The sequence below is a fragment of the Triticum urartu genome, chromosome 2A (assembly GCF_056163025.1).
Source record: "Triticum urartu cultivar PI428250 chromosome 2A, HENAU_Tu73, whole genome shotgun sequence".
Lineage (NCBI taxonomy): Eukaryota > Viridiplantae > Streptophyta > Magnoliopsida > Poales > Poaceae > Triticum > Triticum urartu.
The window spans coordinates 629,930,814-629,949,108 of NC_141874.1; the positions used below are offsets into that span (position 1 = coordinate 629,930,814).

Genomic DNA, 18,295 nt, shown 5'->3' on the forward strand with positions numbered 1-18,295 from the left:
CACAACGCGGTTGATGTAGTCGTACGTCTTGACGGCCCGACCGATCAAGCACCGAAACTACGGCACCTCCGAGTTCTAGCACACGTTCAGCTCGATGACGATCCCCAGACTCCGATCCAGCAAAGTGTCGGGGAAGAGTTCCGTCAGCACGACGCCATGGTGACGATCTTGATGTACTACCGTCGCAGGGCTTCGCCTAAGCACCGCTACAATATTATCGAGGATTATGGTGGAAGGGGGCACCCCACACGGCTAAGAATATGATCACGTGGATCAACTTGTGTGTCTAGGGGTGCCCCCTACCCCCGTATATAAAGGAGCAGGGGGAGGTGTGGCCGGCCAGGAGGAGGGCGCGCCAGGAGGAGTCCTACTCCCACCGGGAGTAGGATTCCCCCCTTTCCTAGTTGGAATAGGATTCGGGAGGGGGAAAGAGGAGAGAGAGAAGGAAGGGGGGGGCGCCGCCCCCCTCTCCTTGTCCTATTCGGACTAGGGGGGAGGGGCGCGCGGCCCAGCCCTGGCCACCTCTCCTCTCTTCCACTAAAGCCCACTAAGGCCCATATACCTCCCGGGGGGTTCCGATAACCTCCCGGTACTCCGGTAAAATCCCGATTTCACTCGGAACACTTCCGATATCCAAATATAGGCTTCCAATATATCAATCTTTATGTCTCGACCATTTCGAGACTCCTCGTCATGTCCGTGATCACATCCGGGACTCCGAACAAACTTCGGTACATCAAAATGCATAAACTCATAATATAACTGTCATCAAAACCTTAAGCATGCGGACCCTACAGGTTCGAGAACAATGTATACATGACCGAGACACGTCTCCGATCAATAACCAAGAGCGGAACCTGGATGCTCATATTGGCTCCCACATATTCTACGAAGATCTTTATCGGTCAGACCGCATAACAACATACGTTGTTCCCTTTGTCATCGGTATGTTACTTGCCCAAGATTCGATCGTCGGTATCTCAATACCTAGTTCAATCTCGTTACCGGCAAGTCTCTTTGCTCGTTTCGTAATACATCATCTTGCAACTAACTCATTAGTTGTAATGCTTGCAAGGCTGATGTGATGTGCATTACCGAGAGGGCCCAGAGATACCTCTCCGACAATCGGAGTGACAAATCCTAATCTCGAAATACGCCAACCCAACATGTACCTTTGGAGACACCTGTAGAGCTCCTTTATAATCACCCAGTTACGTTGTGACATTTGGTAGCACACAAAGTGTTCCTCCGGCAAACGGGAGTTGCATTATCTCATAGTCATAGGAACATGTATAAGTCATGAAGAAAGCAATAGCAACATACTAAACGATCGGGTGCTAAGCTAATGGAATGGGTCATGTCAATCATATCATTCTCCTAATGATGTGATCCCATTAATCAAATGACAACACATGTCTATGGTTAGGAAACATAACCATCTTCGATTAATGAGCTAGTCAAGTAGAGGCATACTAGTGACGTTTGGTTTGTCTATGTATTCACACAAGTATTATGTTTCCGGATAATACAATTCTAGCATGAATAATAAACATTTATCATGATATAAGGAAATAAAATAATAACATTATTATTGCCTCTAGGGCATATTTCCTTCAGTCTCCCACTTGCACTAGAGTCAATAATCTAGATTACACAGTAATGATTCTAACACCCATGGAGGCTTGGTGCTGATCATGTTTTGCTCGTGGAAGAGGCTTAGTTAACGGGTCTGCTAAATTCAGATCCGTATGTATCTTGCAAATCTCTATGTCTCCCACCTGGACTAGATCCCGGATGGAATTGAAGCGTCTCTTGATGTGCTTGGTTCTCTTGTGAAATCTGGATTCCTTTGCCAAGGCAATTGCACCAGTATTGTCACAAAAGATTTTCATTGGACCCGATGCACTAGGTATGACACCTAGATCGGATATGAACTCCTTCATCCAGACTCCTTCATTTGCTGCTTCCGAAGCAGCTATGTACTCCGCTTCACATGTAGATCCCGCCACAACGCTTTGTTTAGAACTGCACCAACTGACAGCTCCACCGTTTAATGTAAACACGTATCCGGTTTGCGATTTAGAATCGTCCGGATCAGTGTCAAAGCTTGCATCAACGTAACCATTTACGATGAGCTCTTTATCACCTCCATATATGAGAAACATATCCTTAGTCCTTTTCAGGTATTTCAGGATGTTCTTGACCGTTGTCCAGTGATCCACTCCTGGATTACTTTGGTACCTCCCTGCTAGACTTATAACAAGACACACATCAGGTCTGGTACACAGCACTGCATACATGATAGAGCCTATGGCTGAAGCATAGGGAACATCTTTCGTTTTCTCTCTATCTTCTGCATTGGTCGGGGATTGAGTCTTACTCAATTTCACACCTTGTAACACAGGCAAGAATCCTTTCTTTGCTTGATCCATTTTGAATTTCTTCAAAACTTTGTCAAGGTATGTGCTTTGTGAAAGTCCAATTAAGCGTCTTGATCTATCTCTATAGATCTTAATGCCTAATATGTAAGCAGCTTCACCGAGGTCTTTCATTGAAAAACTCTTATTCAAGTATCCTTTTATGCTATCCAGAAATTCTATATCATTTCCGATTAGTAATATGTTATCTACATATAATATCAAAAATGCTACAGAGCTCCCACTCACTTTCTTGTAAATACAGGCTTCTCCAAAAGTCTGTACAAAACCAAATGCTTTGATCACACTATCAAAGCGTTTATTCCAACTCCGAGAGGCTTGCACCAGTCCATAAATGGATCGCTGAAGCTTGCACACTTTGTTAGCTCGCTTTGGATCAACAAAACCTTCCGGCTGCATCATATACAACTCTTCTTGCAGAAATCCATTCATTAATGCAGTCTTGACATCCATTTGCCAAATTTCATAATCATAAAATGCGGCAATTGCTAACATGATTCAGACAGACTTAAGCATCGCTATGGGTGAGAAGGTCTCATCGTAGTCAATCCCTTGAACTTGCCGAAAACCTTTTGCCACAAGTCGAGCTTTGTAGACAGTAATATTACCGTCAGCGTCAGTCTTCTTCTTGAAGATCCATTTATTCTCAATTGCTTGCCGATCATTGGGCAAGTCAACCAAAGTCCATACTTTGTTCTCATACATGGATCCCATCTCAGATTTCATGGCTTCAAGCCATTTTGCGGAATCTGGGCTCACCATCGCTTCTTCATAGTTCATAGGTTCATCATGATCCAGTAGCATGACTTCCAGAACAGTATTACCGTACCACTTTGGCGCGGATCTTACTCTGGTTGATCTACGAGGTTCAGTAGTATCTTGTTCTGAAGTTTCATGATCATTATCATTAGCTTCCTCACTAATTGGTGTAGGTGTCACAGAAACTGGTTTCTGTGATGTACTACTTTCCAATAAGGGAGCAGGTACAGTTACCTCGTCAAGTTCTACTTTCCTCCCACTCACTTCTTTTGAGAGAAACTCCTTCAGAAAGTTTCCGAATTTAGCAACAAAAGTCTTGCCTTCGGATCTGTGATAGAAGGTGTATCCAATAGTTTCCTTTGGATATCCTATGAAGACACATTTCTCCGATTTGGGTTCGAGCTTATCAGGTTGAAGCTTTTTCACATAAGCATCGCAGCCCCAAACTTTCAGAAACGACAACTTTCGTTTCTTGCCAAACCACAGTTCATATGGCGTCGTCTCAACGGATTTTTATGGTGCCCTATTTAACGTGAATGCGGCCGTCTCTAGAGCATATCCCCAAAATGATAGCGATAAATTAGTAAGAGACATCATAGATCGCACCATATCTAGTAAAGTACGATTACGACGTTCGGACACACCATTACGCTGTGGTGTTCCGGGTGGCATGAGTTGCGAAACTATTCCACATTGTTTTAAATGTACACCAAACTGGTAACTCAAATATTCTCCTCCACGATCAGATCGTAGGAATTTTATTTTCTTGTTACGATGATTTTCAACTTCACTCTGAAATTCTTTGAACTTTTCAAATGTTTCAGACTTATGTTTCATTAAGTAGATATACCCATATCTGCTTATGTCCTTTGTGAAGGTGAGAAAATAACGATATCCGCCACGAGCCTCAACATTCATCGGACCACATACATCTGTATGTATGATTTCCAATAAATCTGTTGCTCTCTCCATAGTACCGGAGAACGGTGTTTTTGTCATCTTACCCATAAGGCACGGTTCGCAAGTACCAAGTGATTCATAATCAAGTGGTTCCAAAAGCCCATCAGTATGGAGTTTCTTCATGCGCTTTATACCGATATGACCCAAACGGCAGTTCCACAGATAAGTTGCACTATCATTATCAACTCTGCATCTTTTGGTTTCAACACTATGAATATGTGTGTCACTACTATCGAGATTTAATAAGAATAGACCACTCTTTAAGGGTGCATGACCATAAAAGATATTAATCATGTAAATAGAACAACCATTATTCTCTGATTTAAATGAATAACCGTCTCGCATCAAACAAGATCCAGATATAATGTTCATGCTTAACGCTGGCACCAAATAACAATTATTTAGGTCTAATACTAATCCCGAAGGTAGATGTAGAGGTAGCGTGCCGACTGCGATCACATCGACTTTGGAACCATTTCCCACGCGCATCGTCACCTCGTCCTTAGCCAATCTTCGCTTAATCCGTAGTCCTTGTTTCGAGTTGCAAATATTAGCAACAGAACCAGTATCAAATACCCAGGTGCTACTGCGAGCATTAGTAAGGTACACATCAATAACATGTATATCACATATACCTTTGTTCACCTTGCCATCCTTCTTATCCGCCAAATACTTGGGGCAGTTCTGCTTCCAGTGACCAGTCTGCTTGCAGTAGAAGCACTCAGTTTCAGGCTTAGGTCCAGGTCTCGGTTTCTTCTCTTGAGTAGCAACTTGCTTGCTGTTCTTTTTGAAGTTCCCCTTCTTCTTCCCTTTGCCCTTTTTCTTGAAACTAGTGGTCTTGTTGACCATCAACACTTGATGCTCCTTCTTGATTTCTACCTCTGCAGCTTTCAGCATTGCGAAGAGCTCGGGAATAGTCTTATTCATCCCTTGCATATTATAGTTCATCACGAAGCTCTTGTAGCTTGGTGGCAGTGATTGGAGAATTCTGTCAATGACGCAATCATCTGGAAGATTAACTCCCAATTGAATCAAGTGATTATTATACCCAGACATTTTGAGTATATGCTCACTGGCATAACTGTTCTCCTCCATCTTGCAGCTATAGAACTTATTGGAGACTTCATATCTCTCAATCCGGGCATTTGCTTGAAATATTAACTTCAACTCCTGGAACATCTCATATGCTCCATGACGTTCAAAACATCGTTGAAGTCCCGATTCTAAGCCGTAAAGCATGGCACACTGAACTATCGAGTAGTCATCAGTTTTGCTCTGCCAGACGTTCATAACATCTGGTGTTGCTCCAGTAGTAGGCCTGGCACCTAGCGGTGCTTCCAGGACGTAATTCTTCTGTGCAGCAATGAGGATAATCCTCAAGTTACGGACCCAGTCCGTGTAATTGCTACCATCATCTTTCAACTTTGCTTTCTCAAGGAACGCATTAAAATTCAACGGAACAACAGCACGGGCCATCTATCTACAATCAAACAAAAACAAGCAAGATACTATCAGGTACTAAGTTTCATGATAAATTTGGGTTCAATTAATCATATTACTTAAAGAACTCCCACTTAGATAGACATCCCTCTAATCCTCTAAGTGATTACGTGATCCAAATCAACTAAACCATGTCCGATCATCACGTGAGATGGAGTAGTTTCATTGGTGAACATCATTATGTTGATCATATCTACTATATGATTCACGCTCGACCTTTCGATCTCCATGTTCCGAGGCCATATCTGTATATGCTTGGCTCGTCAAGTATAACCTGAGTATTCCGCGTGTGCAACTGTTTTGCACCCGTTGTATTTGAACGTAGAGCCTATCACACCCGATCATCACGTGGTGTCTCAGCACGAAGAACTTTCACAACGGTGCATACTCAGGGAGAACACTTCTTGATAATTAGTGAGAGATCATCTTATAATGCTACCGTCAGTCAAAGCAAGATAAGATGCATAAAAGATAAACATCACATGCAATCAATGTAAGTGATATGACATGGCCATCATCATCTTGTGCTTGTGATCTCCATCTTCGAAGCATCGTCGTGATCACCATCGTCACCGGCGTGACACTTTGATCTCCATCGTAGCATCGTTGTCGTCTCGCCAATTTTATGCTTCCACGACTATCGCTACCGCTTAGTGATAAAGTAAAGCATTATAGCGCGATTGCATTGCATACAATAAAGCGACAACCATATGGCTCCTGCCAGTTGCCGATAACTCGGTTACAAAACATGATCATCTCATACAATAAAATTTAGCATCATGTCTTGACCATATCACATCACAACATGCCCTGCAAAAACAAGTTAGACGTCCTCTACTTTGTTGTTGCAAGTTTTACGTGGCTGCTACGGGCTTAAGCAAGAACCAATCTTACCTACGCATCAAAACCACAACGATAGTTTGTCAAGTTGGTGCTGTTTTAACCTTCGCAAGGACCGGGCGTAGCCACACTCGGTTCAACTAAAGTTGGAGAAACTGTCACCCGCTAGCCACCTTTGTGCAAAGCACGTCGGGAGAACCGGTCTCGCGTAAGCGTACGCGTAATGTCGGTCCGGGCCGCTTCGTCCAACAATACCGCCGAACCAAAGTATGACATGCTGGTAAGCAGTATGACTTATATCGCCCACAACTCACTTGTGTTCTACTCGTGCATATAACATCAACACATAAAACCTAGGCTCGGATGCCACTGTTGGGGAACGTAGTAATTTCAAAAAATTTCATACGCACACGCAAGATCATGGTGATGCATAGCAACGAGAGGGGAGAGTGTGATCTACGTACCCTTGTAGATCGACAGCGGAAGCGTTAGCACAACGCGGTTGATGTAGTCGTACGTCTTGACGGCCCGACCGATCAAGCACCGAAACTACGGCACCTCCGAGTTCTAGCACACGTTCAGCTCGATGACGATCCCCAGACTCCGATCCAGCAAAGTGTCGGGGAAGAGTTCCGTCAGCACGACGCCATGGTGACGATCTTGATGTACTACCGCCGCAGGGCTTCGCCTAAGCATCACTATAATATTATCGAGGATTATGGTGGAAGGGGGCACCGCACACGGCTAAGAATATGATCACGTGGATCAACTTGTGTGTCTAGGGGTGCCCCCTGCCCCCATATATAAAGGTGCAGGGGGAGGTGCGGCCGGCCAGGAGGAGGGCGCGCCAGGAGGAGTCCTACTCCCACCGGGAGTAGGATTCCCCCCTTTCCTAGTTGGAATAGGATTCGGGAGGGGGAAAGAGGAGAGAGAGAAGGAAGGGGGGGGGGGGGGCGCCACCCCCCTCTCCTTGTCCTATTCTGACTAGGGGGGAGGGGCGCGCGGCCCAGCCCTGGCCACCTCTCCTCTCTTCCACTAAAGCCCACTAAGGCCCATATACCTCCCGGGGGGTTCCGGTAACCTCCCGGTACTCCGGTAAAATCCCGATTTCACTCGAAACACTTCCGATATCCAAATATAGGCTTCCAATATATCAATATTTATGTCTCGACCATTTCGAGACTCCTCGTCATGTCCGTGATCACATCCGGGACTCCAAACAAACTTCGGTACATCAAAATGCATAAACTCATAATATAACTGTCATCAAAACCTTAAGCGTGCGGACCCTACGGGTTCGAGAACAATGTAGACATGATCGAGACACGTCTCCGATCAATAACCAATAGCGGAACCTGGATGCTCATATTGGCTCCCACATATTCTACGAAGATCTTTATCGGTCAGACCGCATAACAACATACGTTGTTCCCTTTGTCATCGGTATGTTACTTGCCCGAAATTTGATCGTCGGTATCTCAATACCTAGTTCAATCTCGTTACCGGCAAGTCTCTTTACTCGTTTCGTAATACATCATCTTGCAACTAACTCATTAGTTGTAATGCTTGCAAGGCTTATGTGATGTGCATTCCCGAGAGGGCCCAGAGTTACCTCTCCGACAATCGGAGTGACAAATCCTAATCTCGAAATACGCCAACCCAACATGTACCTTTGGAGACACCTGTAGAGCTCCTTTATAATCACCCAGTTACGTTGTGATGTTTGGTAGCACACAAAGTGTTCCTCCGGCAAACGGGAGTTGCATAATCTCATAGTCATAGGAACATGTATAAGTCATGAAGAAAGCAATAGCAACATACTAAACGATCGGGTGCTAAGCTAATGGAATGGGTCATGTCAATCATATCATTCTCCTAATGATGTGATCCCATTAATCAAATGACAACACATGTCTATGGTTAGGAAACATAACCATCTTCGATTAACGAGCTAGTCAAGTAGAGGCATACTAGTGACGTTTGGTTTGTCTATGTATTCACGCAAGTATTATGTTTCCGGATAATACAATTCTAGCATGAATAATAAACATTTATCATGATATAAGTGTCACACCCTAGCTAGTTCAAGCATTAGAGTGTGCATCATGTTTAAATTCCTCTTAAATTTGAAATGGGGAAGGCAGAAACCCCCAACACCTCCCTGGAAACAACTAGGGTTTACTAAAATTATTTTCAATGAACCTGAAATGCCCTTCTAAAAAGTTCACCCTCTTTGTCTTGGGTTAGAACCTCTGGCAAAATTGGTGCACAATTTTCTAGGTCAACAGAAGGTCATTGAATTAAATCATAAGTATTTGAATTTGGGCATTTAAATGCTATAAAATAATTTAAATGCTCAAATAGTTCTGGAAATAAATGTTTGCTGTTGGATATATTCTAACCAGAGCCCACAATTATTTTCAGGATTTTTGGAAACGTTTTAGTATTTTTAATAAAGCCCAACAGTTGGAGTTAAATAGAAAAACAGAAACAATCAGAAAAAAGAGAGAGAGGGAAGCCACCTGGGCCTTACCTGTGCTGGCCCAGCCCACCTGGCTCGGCCCATCTGACTGGCTTGCTAGTCGTCGTCCTCCTCCTGCCAGAAGGACGAGGAGCACGTGGCCGGCGCCCACGGCCATACGCCGGCCACCTCCTGCTTCCGCCGACGCCCTGGAGACGTCCAGGGATGCCACGCGACCCCCACGTCCCCCTCTCATCCTCCCTCACTCTCCCCCTCGTCTCCCTCACCCTCTCCCGCGATGGCCGAGCGCGAGCCTCGTCGCCGTTCGCCGTAGACGCCACCAGAGCCACCCCCTCGACCCTCCGACGAGCCCAATAGCTCCGCCTCGTCGCCCTGGACCTCTCCGCTGACCCACGCGACTCCAAACGCCGCCGAACACCGTCTTCGCCCTCGTCTTCAACCTCGGGCACCCGAGCCATCTCCGGTCGATTCGCCGCCGCCAGGACCTCCCCGAGCTCGCTGACCCCCTCTCCGACCCCGCTGTGAGCTCCTCTTCCTCTTCCCCTAGCTCCCGTGCTTGTTTGGCCTCTGTAGTCACCACTTCCACCGCACCCGAAAGCTCCCCGCCGCCGGCCATGGCACCGTTGTGGCTAGAGCCACAGTGGCTCGAAGCCAAGCTCACCGTTGTGCTCAGCGCAGCACCAGGAGCCCGTAGCCACCACCAGCTCCTTCTCCCGTGCACCGTAGCGTCGAACCCAACCCCATCCGAACTCCGGCGAGGCCGACGTGGCTGTCATTAGCGCCTAATCCCGCAGCCTAAACCACCCCACCAGCCGCTGACCGTGGGCCCCAGGGTCAAGTCAAACCCTGGTCAGTGCGGGTTTGACCCGGGCTTAACCACTGTGTCACTGACGTGTGGCCCCCACACGTCAGGTTTGACCCAGGTTGACTGCTGACGCAGTGCTGACCTCAAGCTGATGCAATAAATGATTTCTGGAATTATTCTAAAACAGGAAATTCTAGAAAATAGCCAAAACTTCTAAAATTCATATAAATTCAACCGTAGCTCAGATTGAAATAATTTATATATGAAAAATCATCAGAAAAATGCAATCTATCCATCTGTACTAGTTTCATGCATGAAAAACCAAGTTGTACCTGCTGTATAGGTGAAAACACATGAATGGCATTTATCAGAGCTTATTTTGGAGTTGCATTTGAACCTTTGGTTCAAATGGACTTTAACCAAATGAATGCTAGTTGCATTAGCTCAAACAACATCACATATTCATGCCATGTTCATGCATCATATTGTTGCATATGCTTGTGTATTGATTGTCGACACCGTTCCTTCTCGATAGGTACTGCTCCGGAGACCGATCCAGAGTACCTGTCTGAGGAGCAGTGCCCCCTTGTCTATCTACCAGGCAAGCAAACCCCCTTGTTCATTCCGATACAATCCTACTCTCTCGCTCCTGCTCCCATTATTGCATTAGGACAACAACGATTCAACTGCTACTTTATGCTGCGGTAGTTGAACCCATTCCTCTGCATGACATGTCATTGCCATAGTAAATAGTTAAAACCCACTAGCATGTGTAGGAGTTGATTGAGCCATGTTGTGTTCCTACCATGCCATGCCTGCTATTGCTTAGAGTTGTCTCAGGTCTGATTCATTGGGAATGAAATTGGAGTGTTACGATGTGTTCTGATGCTGAGAGTTAAATGTGTGAACACGATTTGGTAAAGGTAGCGGTGAGAGGCCATGTAGGAGTACATGGTGGGTTGTCTCACTGGAACTGTCCTTAAGCACTGAGTTCTGTGTATGTTGTCCAATGACTAGATACTACCACACATTGGGTTCCGGTAACTCGACCCCTCTCGACTTATTAACCGACTTGGTCTCTGTCCAGGAGTTGCAAATAGTTTCTGGTGTTTGTAGGTAGTGTTAGTAGTCTACCAAGTGGCACCCGGCCAGGTGGGCTTGGGACAGACTAGGCACAAGTGGCACGGTGTACCAAGCGTAGATCCATCCGGCGAGGTGGGCTTGGGAACCCTGCACACATCGTTTGCGGCCGTGAGCGACACCCCGGCCGGATCTCCTTGCGGATGGAACCCGAATAGGCGATAAACCTGGACTAGAGTCTTGTGTGGTTAGTCAGGTCGTGGCCGACACCCTCGCCAGGCTTCCGCTTGAAGGTTGCCGAGGTACATGACGTGTACATGGTGATAAGTGGTGAGAGCGTGTGTGAAGAAGTACATCCCTGCAGGGTTATCATGATCTATTCGAATAGCCGTGTCCTCGGTTACGGAGTTCTTGGATGCTTACGTGGTACATAGACAACTTAAAGTGGATACTCTAAAATGCTCAAGACAAGTGTGAGTGCTATGGATGGCCTTCTCGTTAGGAGACGAGGATGAATCCATAGTAGTGTATTGATGTGGTGCTTAGTGGACTCGTGTGCGCTGCCTCATCTCAAAGAAGTTTCTCGTTGTCGTAGAACAGGATAGCCACTGAGTTAAAGCTGGCTTGCTGCAACTAGACCCCACTTCACCTTCTTGATACAAATGCATGTATGATAGGATCTGATGTAAGTCTTGCTGAGTACCTTTGTACTCACGTTTGCTTTATTTATGTTTTGCAGATGAGACATCTGTCTCACTAGTAGTACCACTTGGACTTTGACGAGTAGCTTGTACCTCAGCTACGATCTTGGTCCCTTGGGAGGGACTTGTGGATAGTCAGGCTCTTCAGCCTTTTTCATTTGTAGTTGTCTGTACTCAGACATGTAATGCTTCTGCTTGTTGCTTGTATGCTCTGAATGATGGGTCATGTGACCCCTGTTTGTATTTAATGCCATGTGGCTCTTTTGGGCCTTTATCTATATGAGTTTGCATTATGTTGTGATGCCATGTTGTACAACACATACTTGCATGTTATGCGTACGTGTAACGTGTATTGCTATGTGTGGGATCCGACAATCTAGTTGTTTATCCTTGGCAGCCTATCATATGGGGAAATGTAGTCTAGTGCTTTCTGAGCGATAGTAGTCTGCTACAGCCCGGTTCACCGGAGTCCTGCTAGCCCAGCACTACTGCCCAGAACACTTGACTGGCCGGCATGTGTTTCACTTCGTTCCTGTGTATGTCCCTTCGGGGAAATGTCACAAGGTGACATCCAGAGTCCTGCCTAGCCTGCTATAGCCCGGGTTACCGGAGTCCTGTTAGCCCAGTGCTACAGCCCGGATTCACACGTTGATGACCGACATGCTCGATGTGATTCATGTATGCCTGTCCTCATGGGTTAGTGCCGCATTGGGTTCACAACTAGCCATGTCGGCCCGGGTTCTTTGTCTTATGGATGCTAGCGACACTATCATATACGTGAGCCAAAAGGCGCAAACAGTCCCGGGCCAGGTAAGGTGGCACCCGTGGGAATACCGTGCGTGAGGCCGCAAAGTGATATGATGTGTTACATGCTAGATCGGTGTGACTTAGGATCGGGGTCCCGACAATAAGGAAATAAAATAATAACATTATTATTGCCTCTAGGGCATATTTCCTTCACTAATGTAGTAGCTAACGCATTAAGCCGTAAGAGCCATGTCAACACCCTAATGACGGGAGATTTACCAAGGGAGTTAGCCGAAAATCTTCGAGAGCTATGTTTGGAAATAGTCCCGAGAGGCTATGTAGTAGCATTGGAGATTCAGTCTACTTTGATGGATAAGATCAGAGAAGCCCAAAAGACTGACAAGGAGATTTCCTCTATTAAGGAGAAAATGAGCAAAGGAAAAGCTAAGGGATTTCGTGAGGATGAGCACGATACCTTATGGTTTGAAGACCGTGTTTATGTAACAAATGATCCGGAGATCAGGAAGTTAATTTTACAAGAGGCCCATGATTCACCGTATTCGATTCACCCAGGAAATACCAAGATGTATTTGGATTTGAAGGATATTTTCTGGTGGACCGAAATGAAGAAGGATATTGTGGAGTATGTAGCAGTTTGTGATGTATGTCAGAGAGTAAAGGCAGAGCATCATAAGCCAGCCGGATTGCTACAGCCATTGCCGATACCCGAATGGAAGTGGGATAAGTTAGGCATGGATTTTATTATAGGATTGCCCAGAACATGTTCAGGCTATGACTCGATATGGGCTGTAGTCGATCGTTTGACAAAGGTTGCTCATTTCATTCCAGTGAAGACTACCTATACCAGTGCAAAGTTGGCAAAGATATATATGACTAGAATCGTTTGTCTGCATGGAGTTCCAAGGAGCATAGTATCAGATAGAGGAACCCAATTTACCTCAAAGTTCTGGAATCAGTTGCATGAAACTTTGGGTACCAGACTGGAGTTTAGCACAGCTTTCCACGCGCAGACAGATGGATAGACTGAGAGAGTCAATCAGATTTTGGAGGATATGCTAAGAGCTTGTGCGCTAGATTACGGATCTAGTTGGGACGAGAATTTGCCGTATGCAGTGTTCTCTTACAACAATAGTTATCAATCCAGTTTGAAGATGGCCCCTTTCGAAGCCTTGTACGGAAGGAGGTGCAGGACCCCATTGTCTTGGGATGAAGTTGGAGATCGCCAATTGTTTGGACCGGATCTGATAAAGGAGTCTGAACAGAAAGTGAAATTGATTCGTGGTAGGCTCAAGGTAGCGCAATCCAGGCAGAACAGCTACGCAGATTCTAAACGCAAGGAGACAGTTTACGAAGTCAGAGACCGAGTTTATCTTCGAGTATCACCACTTCGAGGAGTTAAGTGCTTTGGAGTTAAAGGAAAGTTAGCGCCACATTTTGTAGGCCCATACAAAGTTTTGGAGCGTATGGGAGAAATTGCCTATAGTTGGAATTGCCCGAGGGACTGTCAGGAGTTCACGACGTGTTCCACATTTCCCAGTTGAAGAAGTGCCACGTAGAGATGGCTGATATACCGCTGAGAGATACGGTACCACTGGAAGCAATTCAGTTGGACAGTGATTTGACCTATGAGGAGAAACCAGTTAAGATTCTAGAGTATGCCAGTCGAGTCACCCGCAGCAAGGTTATCAAGTTTTGCAAGGTTCAGTGGAGCCACCACATGGAAGATGAAGCCACCTGGGAACGAGAGGAAGATATGCTGAAGGACCACCCTCACCTATTTTCTAGCCAACCCGAATCTCGAGGGCGAGATTCATCTTAAGGTGGGGTAGGTTTGTAATATCCCAAATTTTCAATTTGGAATGTTATACACTATATCATCATTGCATATCATATTTATTGCATTTTGGTTGATCCTAGAAATTTCACGCAACTCAAGGACCCTCGGAGAGAGTTGGGGATTTCGTTATTTTCATATTTGAGTTGTCTCAAATTTTGAAAATAGGATCATTTGATTTTATTTATTTTATCTTCAATTATTTCTATTACAAAAATATGAGAGAGGGAATAAAATGACTTTACCAAAATAAAGAAATATTGAGGATTTAATAAAAAAATCAAATAAGATTTTATTTTGGTTTTATTTCCTATTTTATTTGAATTTAGAAAAATGTGCGTTTTTCAAAATTGCATTTAGGCCCCAAATAAATGTTCATCCTGTGCGGCTTGATTTTAGAAGCCGGCGAAAACTTATTTCGGGATTTTTGGAGTCTGTTTAGTATTCCTTTCGTTTTTTCTGAGCGTAACTATTAAAAAAACGCAACCGACCTAATGGGCCGTGTCCGACCCAGACACTAGGCCCGGCTGACTTTATAAGCCAGGGAGGCCCAGCCGGACCCCCCCAAACCCTAGCCGCCTAGCCCCGCCGCCGCCGCCGCGCCTAGCGCCACCGCCGCCGCTGCCGCCGCCCGCCCGCGCCGCCGCCCCGCCGCCGCCGACCTCCGCCGCCCGTCGCCGCCCGCCGGATCCGTCGCCGGAGGTAGACCTCGACGCCGCCAGTTTTTCTCGAAAAACCGTTCGGTTTTCCGACGGTTTTGTTCGTTCTTTTTTTGTTTCATTTTTTTTAAATAGATCGGTTTTTCCGGTTTATTTAATTATCGAGCGTTCATCCATTCGTTCGTTTTAATGAAGTTCATCGATTTTCTATTTCTCGGATTAAATCCGTGATTTTTCTGATCGTGATTTCTGATCCAATTTTCATTTTAGTCTAACTTTTTGCTCGTTTATCGGAATCAGGCGATTCAAGCGCCTGGAGTTTCATCTCGAAACCCTCTTTCCGTTTAGCTAACTTAAACAAGTTTTTTCCACTGTAAAAATTGCCCTAGATCCAAAATAGTAAACGAAGCTTGTTTCTTTTGCCATTTGTCTCTCGTTGGTTCGTTCGATTTGATTCTTTTTGCCAACCGGAGTTCTTAAGTTGAACTTTCTGGTTAGATCTCTTATTTGAGTTTTACCTGTGCATTAGTTGAGTACTTATTGTATGCTTGTTTGTTTGCGATAGAGTACCCGGAGTGCGCCGCTTGCTACTTCGAATCGCTAGGTTTCCCGGATCATCAGCAAGGCAAGTAACACTTTGATCATGCTTTCCCTCTACCCAGTTTTATTGCATTAGATCAACCCTCAGACATTGCATGATTAGGATCTAGTTAAATTGTGGGTTTGGGAAGTAGTTGAGGTAGTACCTATTACCTGTTATTATCAAACCTTTGGGAGTTACTTCTACGTTTGCTTATTATGCCATGCTATGCTAGTAGACGTGGATTGGGTGAGTGTATCCATGACAGATGTGAGATTGTTAATTAATGGTTTATTTAAGGTGGCAACCTAAACACACATCTGGGTGGACTGAGGCACCCGGGTATTCCAGCGATTTCCTGTTTTTCTTTATGGACCGCCACCCAGGCTCAAAGGGATCATGAGATTGTTCATGCTAGAAACTTCCGTGTGCAGCCACAAGCTATTATGGGCTCTAGCATAGTTGATTAAGTCGTACGAACTCTTACAGTGGTAGACTAGCATATGTAGGGGATGTAGGTTGGTACGGTCTACCCGATCGTAAGGTGCTAGCGCTTCTGAAAGACTATGTCTCGGTCATCCGTTTCTCAAACACCATGTAGTGCGAGAAACCAAACGGAAGCGATCGAGTCTTGTGGGGAAAAGTGCGCAAACCTCTGCAGAGTGTATAAACTAATCATGATTAGCCGTGTCCCCGGTTATGGACATCTTGAGTATCTAGTACCTGGATTATCATGTGAATCTCAACATGTTACTCAAAAATTAATTTTGTTGGTTTTGTTTAATGATGATGCTTAATTGGGATTGAGAATGCTGTGAACCATTCTCAATGTTTAACAACTACCATGATAGTTAAATAAAATTTATTCCTTTGCAGTAGGGAAAATTTGGCTTTACGCAAAACTGTAACCATAGAGCTTTCCACAGCCAAATATGCATATAGAATAGCCTGTTTCATTCCATTACTCTCTATGTGTTACTTTGCCAGCATATTCCATGTGCTGACCCGTTTCGGGCTGCAACGTTAATGTTGCAGACTTTTCAGACAACGATTAAGGAGTTTTAGGTCGTGGTTCTATACTCAGTGATGCCGTTGGAGTTGATGGACTCACTTATCTTCCAAGCCTTCCGCTGTTATCGTTATTAGATGGCCTTAAGCCATATTTATTGTAATAAGTTCTCTTTTGAGACACTTGATGTAATAAGTGTGTGATTGCTACTCTGTTATAAATCCTTCAAGTACTGTGTGGTGTCAGCATTACTGATCCAGGGATGACACCTGAGCACAGAGATTGGATCGTTTGAGGTCTGGTTGCAACATAAAGACTCTCAAAATAATATAAGTGAAGCACAAGAGTTCATCTATTTCTATAAAATAAAACCACCACCATGCTCTAAAAAGATATAAGTGAAGCACTAGAGCAACAACAAACTACTCCGAAAGATATAAGTGAAGATCAATGAGTAGTCGAATAATTATGCAACTATATGAAGACTCTCTAACATTAAAGAATTTCAGATCTTGGTATTTTATTCAAACAGCAAGAAAAATAAAATAAAATAAAATGACGCTCCAAGCAAAACACATATCATGTGGTAAATAAAAATATAGCTCCCAAGTAAAGTTACCGATGAATGAAGACGAAAGAGGGGATGCCTTCCGGGGCATCCCCAAGCTTAGGCTTTTAGTTGTCCATGAATATTACCTTGGGCTGCCTTGGGCATCCCCAAGCTTAGGCTCTTGCCACTCGTTATTCCATAGTCCATCGAATCTTTACCAAAAACTTGAAAACTTCACAACACAAAACTTAACAGAAAACTCGTAAGCTCCGTTAGCGAAAGAAAACAAAACACCACTACAAGGTACTGTAATGAACTCATTCTTTTTTTATTGGTGTTAAACCTACTGTATTGCAACTTCTCTATGGTTTATAAACACTTTTACTAGCCACAGATTCATCAAAATAAGTGAACAATACATGAAAAACAGAATCTGTCAAAAACAGAACAGTCTGTAGTAATCTGTAACTAACGCAAACTTATAACATAATCTGTCAAAACAAAACAGAATCTGTCAAACTAGTTCGGCGAAGAGATGGTGATACAAGTGCAATATGGATAGTAGATAATAGTTTTTGTAATCTGAAAATATAAAAACATTAAGGTAACTAATGATAAAAGTTAGTGTAAACGGTATTGCAATGCGTTGAAACAAGGCCTAGGGTTCATACTTTCACTAGTGCAAGTTCTCGTAGGGTATGAAACCACCTCAAAGTTATCCTTTCTGATCGATCTATTCAAGAGTCCATAGTAAAATAACACGAAGCTATTCTTTCCGTTCAATCTATCATAGAGTTCGTACTAGAATAACACCTTAAGAGATAAATCAACCAAAACCCTAATGTCACCTAGATACTCCAATGTCACCTCAAGTATCCGTGGGTATGATTATACGATATGCATCACACAATCTCAAATTCATCAATTCAACCAACACAAAGAACTTCAAAGAGTGCCCCAAAGTTTCTACCGGAGGGTCAAGACGAAAACGTGTGCAAACCCCTATGCATAGGTTCATGGGCGGAACCTGCAAGTTGATCACCAAAACATACATCAAGTGGATCAATAGAATACCCCATTGTCACCACGGGTATCCTACGCAAGACATACATCAAGTGTTCTCAAGTCCTTAAAGACTCAATCCGACAAGATAACTTCAAAGGGAAACTCAATCCATTACAAGAGAGTAGAGGGGGAGAAACATCATAAGATCCAACTATAATAGCAAAAAGCTCGCGATACATCAAGATCGTATCACCTCAAGAACACGAGAGAGAGAGAGAGAGAGATCAAACACATAGATACTGGTACATACCCTCAGCCCCGAGGA

General features: G+C 44.4%; 1 protein-coding gene across 2 annotated transcripts in view; it reads left to right on the top strand.

The window, feature by feature from the left end:
- Positions 1–16,662, top strand: part of LOC147986311 (Transmembrane proteins 14C) — a 151,997-nt gene extending 135,335 nt beyond the window's left edge. The window contains exons 5-6 of one of the 2 annotated variants that reach the window (XM_087544632.1): positions 15,392–15,451; positions 16,442–16,662. In XM_087544632.1, the coding sequence (XP_087400758.1) occupies positions 15,392–15,430 (39 nt within the window). In that variant the 3' untranslated portion in view covers positions 15,431–15,451; positions 16,442–16,662. The remainder of the gene's footprint in view (positions 1–15,391; positions 15,452–16,441) is intronic. The other variant, XM_087544633.1, reaches the window with a different exon arrangement.
- Positions 16,663–18,295: the final 1,633 nt, after the last annotated feature.